Raw genomic sequence first — 24,124 nt, 5'->3', positions numbered from 1 at the left:
CAACTTGAAATTTTGCATATAGGCTAGATTCTTAATTAACCAAGGATGGTTATAGGTCTATTTTCAATTCTTCAAATTTTCATTACGTCAAGTTATCAGATTATCAATTTTGAAAATAGATCCTTGCGAAGCACGGGTTCCTGCTAGTATTTATATTACAAGTAGCCCTATACAGAAAAGAGATAATTATGCAGAACTTAGTTATAAAATTATCCGCTAGATGCTGCAAGGGGGATTTTTAGGTTCAGTGCTCAGTCTGATGCCTATAGTGAAGGCCACGTTACAATGGCAGTGTTTAATTTAGCAATGGTATTGCTATCCTTGTCTATCAATCAACAAAGCGGATAGCGTTATCTCTTTCTCGCTTTGCTCTGTTGCCAGATCGTCTTTTAACATACTCCCGCGCCCGTCGTCATTTGTTCGCACTCAGTAAGAATGTGGCACCGGTATAAATAGTTTGTTGACTACTTTGGGACACTTGCGACATTTGGATTGCAAGATGAGCATAATTTTGTAGAACAGTCAGTTTTTCGCTTATAACTTGGGTTAGAAGAGAAATTCTAGGTGCGGTTATCACCCACCTGATTATCACCAGCAAGTGGTGGTTTGGAAGTTGGAGCTCACATTAATCTCTCATCTACCTTTAACCATATAGAATGAAAAAATCTTGAGTAGGCTATATAGTATTTTTTATTATAAGTTTTCTCTGCTTTAACCTTTATTATATCTCCCCTACTATCCACTCACAAGCTCAGGGATTGCATTTTTGGGAAATTTTAATTCTTCAGCCAAAAATACTCTAGTAATTTTTTTAAAAATAAGTGAGAAAAAGTAAGAAAAAACATATTTTGTCAAGCACAAACCTGATTCTGTTTACTTAGTGTTCCAGTTTCCAACAGGGTTTGGAAAGAGGTTTTTCTGTCATGTCTGTTGATGAAGAACACACCTCCTAGCCAGGCACTGATGCCAAATGGTACAAAGTAAAACACTTCTTTGCGGGCAATGGTTATTGCTCTCTTTAGACTGGTTCCAATTGACATTATACCTGGAAAATAGGGAAATATTTTCATCATCTAATAGGAACACAAACAAAGGTATTATCAAAGTATGTTTCTTTACCTTTTTTTGAAAAGGTAATTTTTTCAACCTCCGATTGATCATAAATAAAAGACGAATATGTATATAAAATAATAAATTTTTAACAAAAGTTGGTGTTAATTGGATTTTTGATTATTCTCCAACATAATTTCCGTGAAGGTTGAGGACTTTTTCATACCAGCGAATCAGCCTACCAAAACCATCTTCATAAAATGTTGCCACCAAATGAGATTAAGTGGGCTATGATATGAGATCGGAGGTTGAAAAAATATCCCACGTATTCGCTTGTTGATAGCCTACTTTGTTGGTTTCGATTTTCTTCATAACATTTTTCATGAGTTGAATTAAATTGAAATTTATGAAAAAGAAAACAATTTTCCTGCATTAGAAAAATTAAACAATGCTCTTATGAACCACATGAAACTTCTTAATCTGATGATTTATTTCCACAACGGGAAATTGGGTTATTAGGATGTAGAGATGATGGATATGGGCAAGAAACTACGTTCATAATAATTATGTAGAACATTGTGGTGTTATTATTTCTATTATTTCTAGAAAGTAAAGTATTATTGGATTATCTAGCGTACCGAGTGCATCGAAAATAGATTGATGATTGGCGACAAGAACTCCGGCTTCTGCTGCAGCTAGATGCTCACTTCCCCTCAGCACCCACTCTATGCCGATCCATCTGGACACCAAACTCGCTGCTGGAGATGTCAACCTGCCAAACATTTACATTGAACATCACATTTCACAAGAATTAGGCCCACAACACACAGTCACATGTATCATCATATATATCTCGTCTTAGATAGTAATTTGATATTTTTGGCTAGACGCATATTGAGACGCGACGCGAAGTGACGCAAGTCTGCTAGACGATTATGTTATTATAATGTTCACATTGAGAGGTGGTTAATAATAATATGGAGTGACCTGGCTGGCTCAGGTCTGATGCCAGAGTTTCCAGGTCACAACTGATCAATTTCAGGGCCTCTTACATGACCTAACAACTGATTTTTAGGTAGCCGGGACCGACGGTAACGTGTCCATCCGAGACACGGAAGTGGCACGAGATAAATATCTTGGAGGTTATATTGAGAGCTGAGAGGAGGTTGGCATGAACATTAGAACATGATCATATTATAATATGATAGTAACTCGTCTAGCAGACTCACGTCATATCCATGATATCGTGTCACGTTGCGTCTCAAACCCCTGTCTATAGACGGACCCCGGTCGAGACCCCGGTCGCTACTCGAGTAGCGAGTAGCTCCCATGCTAACCGGGGTCGGACCGGTCTATAGACCGGTTTTTTATAGTCATCAAATTTTCGATTGTCTAATATGGGGGTTAGGGTTCGTAGTTGGAGATTATCAGAGGAGTTAGCTGAGAGTATTGAAAATAATGCATGTATTCAAATGTGTCATAACATTTATATTGGAGCGGCGAAGGTAGGGTAGATGGTAGTAGGCTACAAGGAAGCGTAGACATTTAGATACATGCATTATTCAAACACTCAGCTACTTTCTTTGATGTAGGTAACCTGAATGTTTTCTGAATATACTCTACCTTTTGACTCTCCACTAATAATGTGTTGACCCTTAGCACGGATCTAATGGAGAGTAAAGAGTTTGTCGGATATCTATAATCATAGACTGTGTAATGAGGCTTTAAAAAAAAGGCGATTTAAAATGATTGATTGAATCTGCTTCAAAAAGGGAATGACTGCAGTGGGATTCACTTGAAGCTTCCATCATCATCATTGGTTGAATAGGAAGCATTTGTTGTTTCTCATAAGGTGATTAGTACAAAGTGAATCTCTCTGTACCATCTCAGCTATGCTATTACACTGGCTTCACACTCAACAAAAAACAAGGAAAACTACAGTTTGTTGTCGAAATCTGTTGATATTTTTCAATTTCTAGGCCTCGGATTCTCCGTTGTTTATGGAGCAAACTTGCTCGCACTAGTTTGGAGCTAATTATAAGGCAGGTATAGTTTATATACCCAATGTAAACGACAACAGTGTTTGTTCAACGCAGGAGATTCACTTCAAACTGTAAGTATTCCTTACAAATAAAATCAATGATTTCCATAAAAATTCTACAAGTTTGAAGTGAGTTTCTCAACAGACCAAATAGCAATTAGCCTAATATCTCGGATAGGTCCGTTAACAGACTGAATAACAACCAGATTAAACATACAACTTAGACTATTCAACCTGATAAATGAGATTAACAGAATAGACCTGAGGGTCGATTGAACGAAAATCCAATTGAAGCGCCGTAAACCGTGGAATGACGTTATTGAATTTTTTGTAATTGACGTTGTATCAGATTATATCATTGATCCGTTGGATGACATAATTTTACGGCTGTTAGATTTAATTTTTATAAAAGTCTCTTGCAGCTATCCTTCTCCTTCGAGCTTATCTTGGATTCGAATTATTGATATCTATGGGCATGTGGAATTATTGTAAGAGGAATAAAAAAAAATTAACTCATCTTAACTTTCGATAATATGCTATCCATAATAACTGACATCAAAATAATATGCATCATAAACTCCAATAATAAAACTATTGCGGTCTTCCTGGATATACGCAAAGCTTTTGATACAATACCTCATAATACTTTGTTCAATAAACTAGAGTGCTATGGTTTCAGAGGAGTCTCGCTTAAATTGTTCAAAAGCTATCTGAGTAATAGAACCCAGTCCCTAACCATAAATGATCAATCTAGTGTAACTATAACTTAACTTCTTATGGTCTTCCTCAAGGTACTGTACTTTCTCCCATCCTTTTCATACTCTATGTAAATGACTTCTTAAATTTAAGACTTCTAAACTCAACTGTGATACCCTTTGCAGATGATACTGCAGCTATTTTTCACGGTAATTCATGGAATGAAGTACATACCATAGCTGAACATAATATGCTTTCAATTAAGAAGTGGTTAGATAAGAATACCTTATGTTTGAATATTGAAAAAAACAATTACATAACTTTCTCTGCAAATAGAGTAGGGCAGCCTAACGATAATTGAGATTTGAAACTCCATTCTCAGTGCAATTTAAACTTGGGTAATTGTGATTGTCCCACCATTAAAAAAGTCACTAATACTAAGTACTTGGGAATCATATATTGATGAAAACCTTAAATGGGATGTTCATATTAAATACATATGTGGTGGAAAAATGAGATTTTTAAATTTTACAATTTACATATTTAAATAAGAACAACCTGAAAATGATGTATCATGCTCTAGTCAAGTCAATTCTGCAGTATGGCATAGTTGTTTGGGGAGGCTGTTTCAACTGTCATATTGCTGAATTATTTGTAGCACAAAAACAGATAATTGAAACTATATTAAGCAAACCCAGGTTCTATCCAACGGATATGGTTTTTAGTGATTTTGAGGTCATGACTATACGTCAATTATACATAAAAACCGTAATTGAGTACTTAATAAAATATAGATCCGAATTTCCTCTCACATTAAACTCTTCACTTAATTATTATAATCTAAGGGCCACTGCTAACACATATGTAACTCATAACACTAATATTGCATGTATAAGGAGGCAGTTAATTTACATAGGTAATAGAATAATAGACCTTATTCCAAATCACTTTCTCATGGAAAATAAGATCAGCGGAAAAATTAAACTAGATATATAAAAATGAACATACACTGGACATACAGTAATTTATTCTTCCATTTAGATATATGAGACTCAAGATTTCTGCTCCAGCATTGTTTTTTCATTTTTCAGTGGACTCGCTTACTTTTATTTGCGTACCTCTGTTTCTCTTCCTTCCTCCCATTTCTCCCTTCACTTTTCTCCTCATCACTTCTCATTTCTCTTCTTTGCCTGCCCATTAGCTATTACATAGTTGGCTAGGTATCTTCCTCTCTCTTTTTTTCCTCTTCTCCAACACACCCAACCACTTTTTTATATTTGTAGCATTTTATTTGTTTTGTAATAATTCTTTGTCATTTTGCTTTGTCTAGTTTTGTGTGTTTTAATAAATTGAATAGAATTTATGAGTATTATTTGTAATACTGCAATTAAGATGATAGTGTTTGTTTACTCTAAACTTTGGAACTCACGTAATATTCGACGGATCCCTAGGCCTCAGCATGAAGATAAACATGTAGAAAAAACCTAAAAACATGGAGACGCCAACATAGACAATATAGGCGAAGTAATACTTGAGGGTGGATGTTTTCAGCACACGTAGTACAAGTATTATCAGCACTAGATGTACATGCCACGGCCAAGTTGTTAGGAAGATATCGTTTCTCATCATAAGCAGTTCGAACATTACTCTGTAACAAAAAGATAACAACTTTTTAAAACAATTTGAAATTGCCGCAACTCGTTAAAAAATTTATATAATAGCAGCGCATGGATGTCGCCAGAAGCTTCTAGACTGCATTTGCCATTGGTCGACAGCTCCGTGCGCCGAGACTTGAATACTCGGGAATGATCTAGAAGCCCCTTGCCACCGCCGTGTTGATTACCAGAAGGTTCTATGAAGCCTTTGCCATTGGTCGACAGCTCTGTGCGCAAAAAAACCGGAACACACTGGAAGATTCCATAAACCCCTCGCCACTGCCGTCCCATCAAAGTCCTCATCAATAACAGAAAGAAAGAACTGGCTTATACACTTACAGAAAATTATGGGAAAATTATGTTTGATGCTTCATCACGTCTGAACTACTAGACTGATTATCTTGAAATTTTGAAACATGATAAAATGAGATTTAACAAGAAATAACAAATTATGGTAAATAAGTCAGCTATATTCATCATGTCATTCTTCCCTCCCCCCTACAGATGTCACTCTTTGAACGTTCACTGAAATCTCTCATCCATCTGGAAGTCATACAAGGGCAACCTGAGGATTTACTTGTAGAACCTCGACTTCTTGATTTTGTAGATCATGTTTGCTTCGCCTCACAAAATTCTTCATCCATGCTTTTTTGCGTTAAGCTTAAGTAGCCAGGTTGGTAAGAGCGTCATTGAGGTTGAGCTGTGGGGATGAATGAACATGCGTTCATGTGGGGTGCAGTTGATAGTTGTGTATAGGAGAGTGTATACTTCTCAGTGACTGAGAGCATCACCTTTTAAAGGGAAATCCTTATAGTGTGCGAGAGGCTGAATCTTGTCAGAAAAGTTTGGAATCCATTTAGAATAATGTGCAAAAAGACCCACAGCTCTTTTGAGGGATTTTGAGTTTGATAGCAACGGTAGATTGATGAGAGGGTCAAGTCTTTCAGGATCTGGATGAATTGTCTCTGATCAGAAAACCTAGAAAATGTAGTTCTTTTTTTGAAAATTTTCTTTTATCTTTGTTTATAGTGAGTGGATACCGTGATGATACTTCGAGAAGTCTCTTGAGATTAGTATCATGTTCATCCTTTGTTTTTCCACAAATCACGACATCATCCAGATAGGCAAAAGAGTCGGATAACTTCTCGTCTTGAATGAGAGAGTCTATAACTTTTTGAAAACTAGAAACACCATTTGTAACACCAAATGGGATACAACAGAAATGATATAGCTTACCACATGCTTCAAACCTTGTATATTTCCATTCTTCTGGTAAGATAGGTATTTGGTGATATGCCGATTTTAAGTCAATCTTACTAAACCATGAATAATGAGCTACTCTCTGTACCAATTCTTCCATGTTTGGAATAGGATATGCGTCCAATTCGGTAAATCTGTTTATTGTTCTTGAATAATCAATAACCATTCCTTTTTTCTATTGTCAGGTCTCACAACAAAGGCTTGCGCCCGCCAGGGTGATCTACTTTCCTCAATAATACCATCCTCTAGTAATTGATCAATTTATTTTGAGATAAATGTTCCATCTTCCACTGATAGCCTGCGTGACTTAGTGATTATTGGTTCACAATCAGGTTTCAAATTTTTGAAAAGAGAACAAGGAGGAACTTTTGCTTGGGTTAAGCCACATGAGATCAATAGCCGAGAATGGTTTTAGGCCTATTTTCAATTCTCCAAAAGATTACATTATGTCAGAAGGAATTTGACAGGGTTCAGCATTAGAAAATGGTTGAGATATTGAAAATGACTGGAATAGATGATAAAAATCTCAGAACAATAACAAACTTGTACTGGAACCAATCAGCATCAGTGACTTAGTCCTGAAATGGGGGGGTGGGAGGGTTTAACGAGATGCTCGTTGCACGGGGTCCCCAAGTCTTCTAAAACTTTGGAGGAGGAGCTATGATGCTTCTTACAGATGATCTATAGAAACGGCATATACTTGTGCCTGAGAAGCTAACTGTCTTTGAATTGGAGGGGCTAAGGAATAGGCCGTTATTGAAAAGTGTGCAAGGTGAGTGAATGTGAGAGTGAATGCTTGCTAGTCTTTTCTTTCTCTCTTCTTTTTCTTTCTCCATTTATTCATGGATTTGAAATTAATAAAAGTGGTATTCATTCCTACTTTCATACGTGGAGTACCTATTGTATACTTCCAGCAAGTAGTATTTTTTATTCCAATTCAGAAATTTCTTTCTAATAAAACATACCAGTATATAGTTTATTAATCTTTTATTAATTATTTTTTATCTTACTGAGCTGTGTATTTTCGTTTTCCTAATTGATTCTGATTGTAAATACTGTGAGTTTGAATAAATAAAATTTGAATTTGAATTTGAATTTGAACTCAACAATGCCCCTTTTGAGAGAGAAAGGATAGACCGTAACTCAACACTGCCCCTTTTAGGTGAAAGGAAAATGACATGATGAATACAGCTGACTTATACTGTGAGTTTGAATAAATACAATTTGAATTTGAATTTGAACTCAACAATGCCCCTTTCGAGAGAGAAAGGATAGACCGTAACTCAACACTGCCCCTTTTAGGTGAAAGGAAAGTGACATGATAAATACAGCTGACTTATACTGTGAGTTTGAATAAATACAATTTGAATTTGAATTTGAACTCAACAATGCCCCTTTTGAGAGAGAAAGGATAGACCGTAACTCAACACTGCCCCTTTTAGGTGAAAGGAAAGTGACATGATAAATACAGCTGACTTGAGCTGCGTTTACACCAAAGTTATTAACAAAATGTTAATAACTTAATCCTTATAGATTCTATTAGATTGAACGTAACTTGACAAACACATATAATGTTCATCATGTGTATGATAAGTCATGTTCAATCTAATAGAACCTATGAGGATCAAGTTATTAACATTATGTTAATAACTTTGGTGTGAACGCAGCTTTAGTTACCATAGTTTTATTTCTTGTTAAATTTCATTTTATCATGTTCCATCACTGGAGTTTAATTCTGTCAATTAAAGCCTATATTTAGATCCAAATATCGGTCTTTCCTATTTCAATTTAATTGACAGAATTCGAAAACATGAGGAGGAGAAGACAGGTCAGTGAAGTGCAACCTGACGTTCTTCAAAATACGGATCTCCCGAAAATATTAAAACCAGAAAAGTTGGTAACACATCTGGACTCAAATACTCTCATTTCAAATATTGGGAAAGAGCATTGGACAACTATATCAATTCGTATCAATTCTCTGAAGAAATCAAATTGAATGTTCTAGTTACTCTATTATCTGATGAGAAATTCAAAATAATATCGGAATATAGCTCTCATGAAGATGCAATCTTAGCTATGGAAGAAGCATTTTTATCAAATAAAAACGAAATACTGGCGAGGTACTTACAACGAAGAAGCAAAATCAAGGTGAGTGTATTGGTATGTTTTATCTACAGTTGAAGGAGTTGAGTATCGAATATGACTTCAAGTTTCTGCAATTTTCAATAGGGATGAGCATATAAAAGAGGCATTGATTAATGGCATTAATTCATCGGAAATTCGCAAAAAAATCCTAGAAAATTCTAACATGTCTCTTCATGTCACTCAACCCCATTAGAGCTCTCGAATCGGAAAGAAACCAATCAGAAATTCTCAACTCACATTCTTCTCACGTGATTAATGCAAACATATATGAGAATTGTGAAAACCCTATCTCATCTGACATCAAAGATATTGAAAATGATCAATCGTGCCATGCTATTGGGCAAAATTGCTTCTTTTGTGGTAAAGGTACTCATCGACGTTTTAAATGTTTGGCTAGGGACATATTTTGAGAAAATGTATTGTAAAAAGAAAGAAGAAGATGAAGAAGAAGAAGAATAGGCCGTGATCTAACATTGCCCCTTTTAGGAAAGGAAGAATAAGAATAGGCCGTGACCAAACATTGCCCCTTTTAGGAAAGAAAGAATAAGAATAGGCCGTGACCAAACATTGCCCCTTTTAGGAAAGGAAGAATAAGAATAGGCCGTGACCAAACATTGCCCCTTCCAGGTAAAGGGAAAGATAGGCCATGACTTAACACTGCCCCTTCTTGGTAAAAAGATGGAAAGTGAATTTCCTGGTGAAACGTAAGCTCAGGCACAAGAGAAATTTCCAGTAAATACTTTACCACTATCCACCAACACTCACAGTAGCCCAGCTAACGTGTTGTCCCAGTACTGACTGTTCTAAAGCAGGGGCCAAGCTGAAGGCCACTATTCACTCACTATCGGGAGAGATAGGCTACTCACTGTGAATGGACAGATACTCAACAACATTAGATATGCTGACACAGTCATTTTTGCAGAGAGTTTGGATGATTTATAGATGCTGATGGACAGAGTGACAGAAAGTAGTGAGAGACGTGGGTTGAATATCAATACAGACAAGACAAAGTTGATGGTCATGAGCAAGAAAAATGTCCCCAGATGTCATCTTACAATTAAAGGAAAGCCAGTTGAACAAGTTGATAGATACATTTACCTAGGTGCTACTCTGAACGACCAGTGGGATCACTCATAAGAAATCAAGATCTGTATCGAAAAGGCCAGAGCTGTGTTTATCGAAATGAGTACCATGTTCAAAAGTCACCATTTGACAGTTAATTCAAAAATGAGATTTCTTCGGTGTTATGTTTTCCCCATTCTTCTATATGGTGTAGAGTCATGGACAGCTGCAACTGAGCGCAAACTAGAGTCATTTGAAATGTGGCTCTACTGGAGAATGCTGAGGGTGTCCTCCTGGATATACCATGTCTCCATGTCTCTAATGAAGAGATTTTGAGAATAATGGGAAAGGCAAAATAAATTCTCAATACTGTAAAAGCGAGGAAGCTCCAATATCTCAGACATATAATGAAAAAAAGAAGCAGATTGGAGCTACTCCAACTTTTATTTCAGGGCAAGGTGGAAAGTAAAAGAGGTCCTGGAAGAAGGAGAATATCGTGGCTCAGGAACCTGAGGTCATGGTATGGAGTGAGCACAGCACAGCTGTTCAGGGCGGCAGTCAACAGGCTCGTCATAGCCAGAATGGTTGCTAACATCTGGAACGGATAGGAACCGAAAGAAGAAGAAGACATCACGTCAAGTTTTCAGTTTGTCAAGTTTTACAATAGACCCTTGCGGAGCACAGGTTACCTGCCAGTGGGTAATGAAATATTATAATATTGGCATAGTAACACTCTTTCCAGGTATTTATTGTTTATTGTCTTTGAAGGGATGGATTCAAGGATCCAAAGGTTCAGAGAACCCCACACGTCAACCGAAGCTTATTGTGTCCTCAAGTAGTATGTTAGTTAGGCAAACCAATACCTGTGTCCTTTACAAGAACAAGGAATTTTTCCCCATAACAACATCCTATTCATCACCTGGTTGCTTGTCGCAATCCAGTGTGATATGCTTGGTAGTCTTTTCAGACTGATTAGTCCTCATGACCTATGTGAGTTCCACTCCTGGCCTTCTTTGAAGGTCCTTTCGCTGAGGAAAGGGTGGCCAAGTTGCCTCTGGGGCGCCCGACCACCCTTGACTCTGCCTTGACCCACATTTGTGCCTGGAGTTTCACCCATCTATGGTCTCTTGGGTTTTTCTTTTTCCCCCTCCAAAACTTTGCAGGATCAAAAGCCTCACCTCTCCCAAGAAGTTTTGCCTATTTGCCTAAATGGCCGCACTACTTTGAGCAGTGGTGAGGTTTGGTCTCTCTACCCCAAACTCGTGACCTACGTGAGTTCCACTCCTGGTCTTTTTATAGGTTCTTTTGCTGAGAGAGAGGACGCCGAACTGCCTCTAGGGCGCTCGGTGCTCGGCCACCCTCGACTCAGCCTCTTGACCCACATTTGTGCCTGGAGTTTCACCCATCTGTGGTCTTTTGCGATTTTCTTTTTGCCCCTCTGAAACTCTGCAGGATCTAAAGCCACACCTCTCCCAAGACGTTTTGCCTGAATGGCCGCCCTTCTTAGAGCAGTGGTGAGTTTTGGCCTCTCCACCAACAAACCTGTGACATACGTGAGTTTCACTCCTGGCTTTTTTGTAGGGGTCGCAAATTGCCTCTAGTGCACCTGGTCACCTTCGACTCAGCCTCTTGACCCTAATTATTGCCTGAAGTTTCTCCTATCTTTGGTCTCTTGGGTTTTTCTTTTTGCCCATCCAAAACTGCCCTGATGGGGCAGTTTAAATCCCGTGGGTTTAAAGGCAAGGCAACTTCTGGAGTTGCCTTGGGTTCCCTTTTAGTCAACTCAAAGCCAGGCCCGGCCCCAGGGGTGGGCGGACCGGGCGGCCGCACAGGGCGGCAGGTTTTGGGGGCGGCAAATTTAAAGAAACGGAAAATTTTAAAATACAAATAAATAATAAATTCATAATATCAAATGTGAATGGTAGAATTATATAAGAAGCTTTTCAACCTCGAGCTAATGAAGACTTTTCTAAGATCAACAATGTCCCAGGAACGTCTGAGTGGTCTAGCGAACATAAAATAGTTCGGTCCCCAGATATTGAAGAATTGGTGAAGGAATTTCCCCATGCAAAGGTTAGACGAGTTCTACTTAATTAAACAGGTGTGTTAAACAATCTTGTAGAAATTGAAGTTCTAATTACTTAGCAAGTTAAGTAGGCCTAATACTGTTGCAGTCTACATCTTAAGGCTGTGCAAAGGCTAAAAATAAACTTTCTTGTACTGGTGATATTTTTCAAAGTTTTTCGATTTGTACAGGTATATATCAAAATGAAAAAGTTTTCTTAGGAAAACATTTTCTTCCAATCATTAATTTCTGAGATATGAACGCCTAAAATTTAAATTTTTGGGACAGGACATTTCGGTACGAGATAAATTCTTCAAATTTTGAAACATTTTCTGAAAATATCAATTTTTTAAAAAGTTATTCAATTTACAAAAAAAAGCTCAACTAAACACTATTTTTGGTCGGTTGTAGTAAATTGAATAAATCAAAAATAGGCTACCATGAAGAATTTATCCTTTGAATTTTATGGATTCATCTCGTACCGAATTTGAAATGTTCTGTCCCAAAAATTTAAACTTTAGGCGCTCATGTCTCAGAAAGTAATGATTGAAAAAAAATGTTTTCCTAAAAAACTTTTTCATTTTGATAGCTTGATCCTTAAGCGATCCTTGATCGTGTCCTCGCGCGCCTCTCCTCTAGGAAATACTGAAATGAAGTGCAACTAACGGGTGATTCTCATAGAACATAATCTCATGAGCTTATATCATTGTACGAAATATCACTGTGAGGACAATATAGATGGTGATGATGGTTGAAGCTAAAAATGAGGTGTTTTTCACAATACAATGAGCATTGTTGTCAAGTGTACATGGAAATGTATATGAGATAGAGCGCACTACCTAGTCTCAGATTTTAGAGCACAAAATTACGCCCAGAGAGATTTTGAATTCTACATCTAGATTGTAATCGGGATATATTGTTGATCAAATACTAAATATGATCAAAATTGATTTTTTTTCTTAAAATATCACTCATATTTGAAAAATCATAACTCAGTACTCATTGAAGGTAGAGAGTTCCGAATGATCTCATTTCATTCAGAATTTTATGATCTTAAAAAAGGCAAGAGCAAATTTTTCTGTCCGATCACTGATTTTGCAGGTAATAGCTGAAAACTGGAAAATGAACCTAAAATACGAACTTTTTGGGCCACTCTGTATTAGCCCGAGGGAATTTTACATGAAGAATTTGGTTCTGAATCTGAACCTCTCTCATGTATCCAAATAAAATATTAAAAAATCAGAACTACGATATAAATTGCAAGCAAACCCCCATTTTTATGTTTATATTACTGGACTTTACTGTTCCCCAATATTCATATTCGTCAAATATTTTTTTAAATGTCAATAAATATTGTTAAACATAATTTTTTAGAGTTTACTGAGACTCTGTGGTGTCGCATCACAAAGGAGACACAATAGTAACGCTGGTTACACACTGGGCGGTTTCTGCCGCGGCGGCGAAATAGTCGTCGCCGCCTCGAAAAAAAAAGTCGAGCTGACACATTCAGCGGAAAAAATACCGCCAAACATCGAGCGGAAAAATTACCGCCACGTATGATCAGTAGCCAAAATAATTCTTGTAGTTCTTCATCGCAAATGTGTTGTGACTTCTCTGTTTCATGAGTGTTCAGTTAATTGTATTTTGCACATTTTTCAAAAGTATATATTATTAAGTGTTCAACTTAAAATGGAAAGGCAACAACTTTTACCACTTTTGTTGTACCGTCGAAGGAAAAGAAGACAGAAGAGAAATCGCCTTGCTTGGATTCATTGAAATGAACGTTTTTATTGAATCGACAGCGATATACAACATATTGCAGTTTTTTCCTTGTCATCCAGAGTTTCAAAATCCCCCCTAATCTCCATACACACTTCCTTCCACGCATTCCTTGTTGCATCTCGATCCTTAAATATGTCGAGGGTTTTGTCCCACAAAACTGGCCTCTGTTCTACAAATGATATTAACAACTCATTGTCTATTAACTTACTCATTTTCTCAAACTCGTCAACCACAAACACTTGAATCAATAAATAAATGTTATAAACAACTTACAAACTTTAGAACAAGACACAAATTAAAAGGCTGATTTTCAAAGACCTCTGACTTGGAGCAACTGGGAAAGACGACTGATCAGTGGCGATGGTAGACAACCGCCAAATTTGTTAACGCCCCTATTGTTCACGTACGCCACTGCTTAGACAAGAGCGGCAAAAACACCGCCAGCCGCAGTGGCAGTGGACGGCTGCACAGCTGCCGCCAACGGCAATATAGCCGAGCGGCGTTTCTGCCGCCCAGTGTGTAAGCTTCCATTCAAGTCCATAGACAACTGCTAGAACGGCGGCGACGGCGAAATCACCGCCCCGGCAGAAACCGCCCAATGTGTAACCGGCGTTAGGCAATCGCTCAAGGAGGGGTGGAACCCGGGATTAACAATTAAAGACGGGATACTTGGGGGGGAGGGGGGAGGGCGGCAGTTGCCGATCTCGCCCAGGGCGGCAAAGTCCCTAGGGCCGTGCCTGCTCAAAGCTCCCCCAACCCACAGGGTGCTTTCCAGGTAACATCAATAGTTCACATTAAACTAATGCTAACAGTTTGAAATGATCTCAATATAGCAGTCATTTCATATTTCCTATTGGAATTCGATCGTGGTATACTTGTACTTCTAATTAATTTTTTTCCTTAATAAATTTTTCTTCAGCCAATTATTTAATCTTCAGCTTTTTTCGCTAGTAACTCAGTGTTGCAAACTTTGCTGTTGAGTCTAATGTTTGTAGTTTGAAAGCTCCGTCCACTGTGGACTGTGGGCGTGTCTCGGCCAGGCCCGGCCCCAGGGGTGGGCGGACCGGGCGGCCGCACAGGGCGGCAGGTTTTGGGGGCGGCAAATTTAAAGAAACGGAAAATTTTAAAATACAAATAAATAATAAATTCATAATATCAAATGTGAATGGTAGAATTATATAAGAAGCTTTTCAACCTCGAGCTAATGAAGACTTTTCTAAGATCAACAATGTCCCAGGAACGTCTGAGTGGTCTAGCGAACATAAAATAGTTCGGTCCCCAGATATTGAAGAATTGGTGAAGGAATTTCCCCATGCAAAGGTTAGACGAGTTCTACTTAATTAAACAGGTGTGTTAAACAATCTTGTAGAAATTGAAGTTCTAATTACTTAGCAGTTAAGTAGGCCTAATACTGTTGCAGTCTACATCTTAAGGCTGTGCAAAGGCTAAAAATAAACTTTCTTGTACTGGTGATATTTTTCAAAGTTTTTCGATTTGTACGGGTATATATCAAAATGAAAAAGTTTTCTTAGGAAAACATTTTCTTCCAATCATTAATTTCTGAGATATGAACGCCTAAAATTTAAATTTTTGGGACAGGACATTTCGGTACGAGATAAATTCTTCAAATTTTGAAACATTTTCTGAAAATATCAATTTTTTAAAAAGTTATTCAATTTACAAAAAAAAGCTCAACTAAACACTATTTTTGGTCGGTTGTAGTAAATTGAATAAATCAAAAATAGGCTACCATGAAGAATTTATCCTTTGAATTTTATGGATTCATCTCGTACCGAATTTGAAATGTTCTGTCCCAAAAATTTAAACTTTAGGCGCTCATGTCTCAGAAAGTAATGATTGAAAAAAATGTTTTCCTAAAAAACTTTTTCATTTTGATAGCTTGATCCTTAAGCGATCCTTGATCGTGTCCTCGCGCGCCTCTCCTCTAGGAAATACTGAAATGAAGTGCAACTAACGGGTGATTCTCATAGAACATAATCTCATGAGCTTATATCATTGTACGAAATATCACTGTGAGGACAATATAGATGGTGATGATGGTTGAAGCTAAAAATGAGGTGTTTTTCACAATACAATGAGCATTGTTGTCAAGTGTACATGGAAATGTATATGAGATAGAGCGCACTACCTAGTCTCAGATTTTAGAGCACAAAATTACGCCCAGAGAGATTTTGAATTCTACATCTAGATTGTAATCGGGATATATTGTTGATCAAATACTAATATGATCAAAATTGATTTTTTTTCTTAAAATATCACTCATATTTGAAAAATCATAACTCAGTACTCATTGAAGGTAGAGAGTTCCGAATGATCTCATTTCATTCAGAATTTTATGATCTTAAAAAAGGCAAGAGCAAATTTTTCTGTCCGATCACTGATTTTGCAGGTAATAGCTGAAAACTGGAAAATGAACCTAAAATACGAACTTTTTGGGCCACTCTGTATTAGCCCGAGGGAATTTTACATGAAGAATTTGGTTCTGAATCTGAACCTCTCTCATGTATCCAAATAAAATATTAAAAAATCAGAACTACGATATAAATTGCAAGCAAACCCCCATTTTTATGTTTATATTACTGGACTTTACTGTTCCCCAATATTCATATTCGTCAAATATTTTTTTAAATGTCAATAAATATTGTTAAACATAATTTTTTAGAGTTTACTGAGACTCTGTGGTGTCGCATCACAAAGGAGACACAATAGTAACGCTGGTTACACACTGGGCGGTTTCTGCCGCGGCGGCGAAATAGTCGTCGCCGCCTCGAAAAAAAAAGTCGAGCTGACACATTCAGCGGAAAAAATACCGCCAAACATCGAGCGGAAAAATTACCGCCACGTATGATCAGTAGCCAAAATAATTCTTGTAGTTCTTCATCGCAAATGTGTTGTGACTTCTCTGTTTCATGAGTGTTCAGTTAATTGTATTTTGCACATTTTTCAAAAGTATATAATTATTATTAAGTGTTCAACTTAAAATGGAAAGGCAACAACTTTTACCACTTTTGTTGTACCGTCGAAGGAAAAGAAGACAGAAGAGAAATCGCCTTGCTTGGATTCATTGAAATGAACGTTTTTATTGAATCGACAGCGATATACAACATATTGCAGTTTTTTCCTCATCATCCAGAGTTTCAAAATCCCCCCTTATCTCCATACACACTTCCTTCCACGCATTCCTTGTTGCATCTTGATCCTTAAATATGTTGACGGTTTTGTCCACAAAACTGGCCTCTGTTCTACAAATGATATTAACAACTCATTGTCTATTAACTTACTCATTTTCTCAAACTCGTCAACCACAAACACTTGAATCAATAAATAAATGTTATAAACAACTTACAAACTTTAGAACAAGACACAAATTAAAAGGCTGATTTTCAAAGACCTCTGACTTGGAGCAACTGGGAAAGACGACTGATCAGTGGCGATGGTAGACAACCGCCAAATTTGTTAACGCCCCTATTGTTCACGTACGCCACTGCTTAGACAAGAGCGGCAAAAACACCGCCAGCCGCAGTGGCAGTGGACGGCTGCACAGCTGCCGCCAACGGCAATATAGCCGAGCGGCGTTTCTGCCGCCCAGTGTGTAAGCTTCCATTCAAGTCCATAGACAACTGCTAGAACGGCGGCGACGGCGAAATCACCGCCCCGGCAGAAACCGCCCAATGTGTAACCGGCGTTAGGCAATCGCTCAAGGAGGGGTGGAACCCGGGATTAACAATTAAAGACGGGATACTTGGGGGGGAGGGGGGAGGGCGGCAGTTGCCGATCTCGCCCAGGGCGGCAAAGTCCCTAGGGCCGTGCCTGTCTCGGCCAATCACAGACTGTAATCTTGATAGATTAACGCACTATCAATTATATGGCTCTATACTCTACTTACACAACAATATTTATTTGATTAAATATAGCTCTACTCACATGAAAATGTAGCTAAACTTTGGACAATTATGATGAATTGAATTTAGGAAAAGAAGTCTTGGACTAGCGCCTGTTTTTTCTAACATTATAATGTGTTTGATCGAATCAATATGTATATGAACACACTCTGCAGCTTTATATGGACTCGATCAACGTTGAACAATGACAATAATTCAAGTTGGAAACTAGAAGTTAACTGATTAAGTCAGTGGTTCTCAATCTTTTCACTTCGCGCCCCCTGCATAATTCAGCTGTAAGCCGGGGCCCCCGACATGTAAAAGCGTGTAACAATAAATTCTATACAAACAATTATAATTTATTTTTATTTATAGTTGTTACTTTTGTTTCTTATAGCAATTAACAATAAAAAGAGCTTCAGTGTGTAGGATGAGCTTTTTTTTCACACAGAGTTTTTTGAAAAGAGGTGTCAGCTCTGATTACGCTAAGTACTCTAAGTTCCTAGGTCACATCCAGTCTTGATGTAAATTTACGTTTCATGGCAGCTAGAGTTGAAAACCCAGTTTCACAAGAATAAGTTGTCGCAAATGAAGTCAATATCTTCAATGCCTTTTCACTCAAAAATGGGTGTTCCTTGTGCTCACCAATCCAGAAGAATGTGAGAGAATATTTTTCATTTTAACTTCATTTTAAGCGCATGGTCACCTTGGAGATCAATGTGGTCTTCTTTTTCTATAATGTTGAGGGAGCACTCTTTGATTGAGAATTTGAATGGGTTTTGAATCAATGCCAAACCATTCAAGCTCTAATTAAACTATTTTCAAGTAGAATTTTAAAAGTAGAGATATTGCTTATAGTAATTATTTTAGAAGTAAATTTAAATAATTTTCCAACCAAGCTTTGCGCCCCCCCTGAGCATTCATCGCGCCCCCCTTGGGAGTCGCGCCCCACACTTTGAGAACAACTGGATTAAGTGATCATTGATAATAAAGTTACAAACGGAAATGGTTTCTTATAATTTCAATAATTAAGTCTGTATTTGTGGAACTCCAGAGATCAGTTATACAAAATTTCAATTGAATCCAATTCAACATAATTATCAACAGTAAAACGATGCAATTAAATAATGCATTGACATCACATAGGTTTCTCTTTTCATTGGCTACATGAGTTGGTAGAGTTTTACAGCGGTTAGATTTGATTGGATTTCCGTGAAAATGTCTTATATATTTTAAATGAATGAAAAATCTCCAATATTACGATATAACCTTCAGTATAGTTAATTGACAAGTTGAATCAATTATGTTCTATTTTAAAGTAAAAATAATCCATCAATACTTTCTTTCTCATCATATTATAAGCTATTAATAATGTGTTATGAATTAGATTAAAAAATTATCTTCATCATGCGAGTGACCGCTTTTATCACTGCATTACCATTAAATTATATTTGATACTGGTTTTAAAAAACTTAATTTATCTTTGACCATGTGAAATAATTATTGATGGGTGAATTGCATTACATAAGCTGATAAGCTATATTGGAATATATGTAGAGTTGTGAGTTGAAAATCTTTGAAAAGAGGCTTTTTAATTCAATTTGGTAGGTGAAGTTACCGTACATATTTATAGATTGTTCTATTTTTCTTCTTCTATTTAAAGTTTTTATTTTCATAGTTTTTTGCAAAGTTGATTTACACATTTTTCAGTTCGAATCTCCATGCACAATTCAAAATAATATATTCCTGCAAAAGGCAATATGATACCTTCTAAATTTATTTATACCGTAGCCAACAAGATTCTTATAAAGAATACTTTTATACATTTATTTATAAACAAATCATTTATACATAGCTGCACACTGATCCTCCTCTAAATGTTGATGAAATAATTCCAAAAAGTAGGTTTAGGACTATAATCCTTTACTTCATCAATTTGAGACTAAAGTAGAGGTGCTTTACCAGCTTATGGAAATAAGTTTGTCTTAATTTTTTGGATAAACATTTTTCAAATTTGCTGAATGTTTTACTGCTTCTTCAGTGATCATTGAGTGTGATTCTGTTATTCAATTCAGTTTTTAATAATCTACCGGTACATGAATTTGAAATGTTATGTTTATGTGTTTACATTGAAAATTGGACAAGTGAAAGAATCCTAACCTACTTTTTGAACTGTGTCATCGCCTAAATTTGCAAGAAAAAACAACACAAGGATTGCCTTGTTGATCGTACATAAAAAATGGAATAAATACAAACCAGAAATTTAGATGGATTGGAAACCGAATAGAATTGAAATGATACACTCAATTAAAACTGAAAATTTTAAAATATTTAGTTATTTGAAAATTTTGAAACTGGAAAATAGACATAAAACTACTCCAAAAATGCCAGCTGATTTTTTAATAATTAGATTCAATGTGATATAATGAAATACACGATTGTTTGGTTGTTTCGGAACCCACTCAAACCTTTTCTCACACTTACACTTTTCTACTATCATACCTTATTTGTCTATCTACCTTGGTATTATACAAATCACTTATCTCGTATTAATCATCGCATTACGATTACCCACACAAATAATATATGGAATATATGAAATGAAGCTTATGTAAGTATCCCTGGACCTCCCATAATATACTGTTATGTAGGAACATAGACCAACTAAACCAATTTATAAGCATTTGAAAAAGTTTGATTCTTCCATCTGGGAGAAGAGAGAAAATTATTGTCTAAGGCCGGTTACAGAGCTCGACCGACCGTCAGTGCGTACGTCAGTCGCGCTTGTCTTTTCCATAGATATTGGCTTCCATGTATCCGTTCAGAGCAGGACTGACGGCACGCACGCGCACGGTCAGGACCATGCGTTTTATACAGCGTATGAATACCATCGGTCGTGCTAGTGCGCATCCGTTCCATCGGTCGACTGACGCGCTATTAAAGCAAATAGAAGCTTTCAGAGCTGTACTGATCGCAACATAACCAATGTGCTGACACCTCTGCCCGACAATCAGCTGATATTGAGTTGAATAGCATAAAGAATGAATTCAATTAATAGTGTCATATTTGAATTCAGAGTTTTTCTATACATTTCTTCAATCATTTCTAAATTTTTTATTGAAAAAAAATCATATATTATTAATAGTCTATTATCTACATTATTTGATCCGTAGCTTGAAGTGACTGCAAGTATTCCCAATGGTGATACAAGCTCGAAATAACTCGTCAAAATCTCTGATGGAGATTCTGAGGTAGTTGAAAAATGTATCTTCACCCCAAGCAATGATGTATATAATGGTACTAAATTCCCTTTGAAATGCTCTTTGGGCGACCATCGGGTGAACTTGATATCTACGTCTTTTAATTTTTCGTTTAAGAAGATAATAAGCTGCAATTAAACAATCAGTAAAGGCGTTCATTTTGTGAGTCAGAAAAACTTATGTATGGTCAGGATGGTGGATACGCACTGACGGTCGGTCGAGCTCTGAATGTGTAAAACTGATTCATCGATGCATACGGTCAGGATGGTACATACGCACTGACGGTCGGTCGAGCTCTGTAACCGGCCTTAGGGCCGTGTGCGCAGTCAAAGCTTAAACTGAATTCAATCAGCTGTTGGCTTAAACTCAAAATGAAACACATTATAACAAACGAAACTTGATACGGATTTAATCCAGTTTAAAATGAAATTTAATTTAAACTTCCACTGTGCAAACGGCCCTTAGTGGATAACTCACCATGTATTGTAGCAAAAAGTCCCATATCATGACACAACACTTGTTGGGCCAAACTCTATCCGTAGCTCAAATATCAGAAAATCTGAGAGATTTGAACTTTTCTGAAAATGTCATGATCTTCATCATGAAATTTGGCATGATATGATGATAAGAAATCGAAATCATTCAAACTCTCAGATCTGTGGTAGTAGGTTCTGGTATCAAGCAATCACACTCAGAAAAAACAAAATTGCCAATATCAACTTTGTCATGAATATAATATAATCTTAGTTTCAAAAATAACTATTCTATTATTCTTGCACTACTATGAAAATAATGATTCAATAAATTTATAGGTCGTTGAGCCTCCACAAAAGCTTGAAACTCCATGCCAATATGAAATGTCGTATGAACTTTATTTTGTATAGTACTAACCCAAATAACACTCATAGAAGATATTTGTTCACATTCAATTGACTGTTTACAAATTTCTATGCTTGAAACTTGTTCGCTTCGATTCATTGTATCAATATAATAAATTAAAAATCTACAATTGGAATCAAGTGGCTCCAAAATCGTCTGTTGAGTGTTGATGGTTCGAGGCCCGGTCGCAGATGCTCAGTTTAAACTATGTATCATCAATGATTTAAAACGTCAATCAGCATGCTGATTCAGGAGTAATGACTTCCCTCCCATATACGTAGTATAATAATGTGGGAGGTCCTGACTGATTTAGTAAACACTGTTTAACTGGCTCAAAAGTAAACAACCCGCAAGCTTGGGTGTTTAAACTAGCAATATGCCTAAACGGTATGAGCAGTGAGCCAGTATTGATCATAACCCAACTTTTATGACGAATGGAGAACTTAGATAACAATGATAACAAGTGAAAAAATTTAAATACTTGGGTAGTATCATATTTCGAAAGATGGAAGGGAAAGAGATGATATAAAACGTAGTATAGAAGCAAACGATATATAAAACGTAAGAGAAGCAAAGAATCGTGCTGTCATTCATAATTTCAAATGATTTGAAATAATAATCAGAATAGTAGTTAGGTTTACATAATTAGCTTTTATCTTCAAGATTATAGTAGACAGAATGCACTGAGCGATTCTGATATAGAACTACACGCGCGTGTACACACCAATATTCATCTCGTACATATTCCAGCTCGTGGAGTATTATACATATTATTTAATTTTGTTAAGATTCTGTTGAATAGAGCATGATGTGTAGGTATCAACTCTCTACATTTATCTGTTACTTCATTGCTTCCTGCTTCCATATCCTCACGTCAATGTCTTGATTTGTATTTTAATCTCGTTCTTTAGATGATTCAGTGACGAGAAGAACGTTGAAATTGCATTGAACCTTTTCTTAAGAGGCGGCCGATGTCAGCTCTGGAAGCCCATCCCATTAGCCAGGCAAGGGCTGAAAACCAGTGAGGATAGAATCATACATTCTATATTCTCTGCTAAAAACAGTACAGTGTGAGAAGCGAGAGCGCTAGGAGAGAGAGTGAGTGAGTGAATAGAAGTGCAAATACAAAGGCATCAACCATTCCTACTAGTTTGCAGATGGCCGTAACCAATCGATTGTTGAAATGTCTGTCTATCTGTCTGTCTGTCTGCTAGAACTAGCAACAAGCAAAGAGAACATAATACTTGTTCTATTCTTCTGAATAATTCGTTTGTCTCTGCAAAAAGCAACCAACAAGTCTAGAACTCAAGTCGAAATCACATGCAAACACCTTGAAAACAAGATGACAACCGAAAGTTTCATGGTCCTTTTATATCGCTTGTATTTTGATAATCATTCAAGATATATTACCGTTTTTTGCTTAAACATTTTTGGAAAACCTTTCTCTATAATTTTTGATATGTTCAGTTTACCCCTATACACAAATTTTATTCAGTTACTAGCCGTCAGGCTCGCTTCGCTCGCCATATCCGTCTAGCCAGAGGGAAATCCGTCTATCCGTCAGGCACAGTTTAAACCGAGCATACGGCCCTGAAAAGGTTGGCTGCCCATACGCCTATGTAATTTCAACGTTTTTCTGATCACTGAACCATCTAGAGAACGAGATTAAAATACAAATCAAGACATCAACGTCAAGATATGTAAACAGGAAGCAATGAGTTAATAGATAAATGTAGAGAATTATTGATACTCATCATGCTTAATTCAACAGAATTTCAAAAAACTTAAAAATAATACTCTACAAGCTGGAATTTGTGTGTAGGCAGTAGACTATATGAATTGGTGAGTACATGTGCGTGTAATTTTATATCAGAATCGGTCATTGAATTCAGTAGGTAGTAATTTGTGATTATTAGGGGGACCCTTTGGCTAAGAGGGAGGAGTTATGTCATTGGGAAATGTGAGGAGGGGGGGAGGCAATAGAGAGAGTGTGGAGATGAGTGATAATAGTTGCTCCTTACAGTAACAGGTCTACAGTAGCAGGTCTGTCTGTGTGATAGCTTTCAAATAGCCTCAGCTGATGTAATTAATGAGTGAATGAAAAACGGTTGTAATTGCTTGCAATGAATTCTCCAGCTGACTAAATGATAGATCACAACAATTTTTTCTCTTATACACTTTCAATGTGATTTGTTATATCCTGGGAAAGGATGGGGGTGAGTCAATTGATTGAACGACTTTGACCTTGAGTAAGTCAAAAGTGAGAACTCACTAACGCTCGTTCAATAAGAAATATGGATAAAAACGTATTATTATCTCCATGAGTT

At 36.9% G+C, this 24,124-nt stretch overlaps 1 protein-coding gene across 7 annotated transcripts in view; it reads right to left on the bottom strand.

The window, feature by feature from the left end:
- The window catches only part of LOC111043723 (1-acyl-sn-glycerol-3-phosphate acyltransferase alpha), a 118,940-nt gene that overhangs the window by 8,299 nt on the left and 86,517 nt on the right, over positions 1-24,124 (bottom strand). For 6 of the 7 annotated variants that reach the window (XM_039432755.1, XM_039432754.1, XM_039432758.1 and 3 more), the window contains exons 2-4: positions 5,217-5,435; positions 1,689-1,822; positions 864-1,045 (exon numbers count right to left, since the gene is read on the bottom strand). In XM_039432755.1, coding sequence (XP_039288689.1) covers positions 864-1,045; positions 1,689-1,822; positions 5,217-5,431 — 531 coding nt within the window. In that variant the 5' untranslated portion in view covers positions 5,432-5,435. Of the gene's footprint in view, positions 1-863; positions 1,046-1,688; positions 1,823-5,216; positions 5,436-19,914; positions 20,058-24,124 lie in introns of those variants that run through there. The other variant, XM_039432757.1, reaches the window with a different exon arrangement.

The sequence above is a fragment of the Nilaparvata lugens genome, chromosome 7 (genome assembly GCF_014356525.2).
Source record: "Nilaparvata lugens isolate BPH chromosome 7, ASM1435652v1, whole genome shotgun sequence".
NCBI classification, from domain to species: domain Eukaryota; kingdom Metazoa; phylum Arthropoda; class Insecta; order Hemiptera; family Delphacidae; genus Nilaparvata; species Nilaparvata lugens.
Note: the sequence above shows the minus strand (reverse complement) of the source record. Positions and strands in the feature narration are given on the sequence as shown.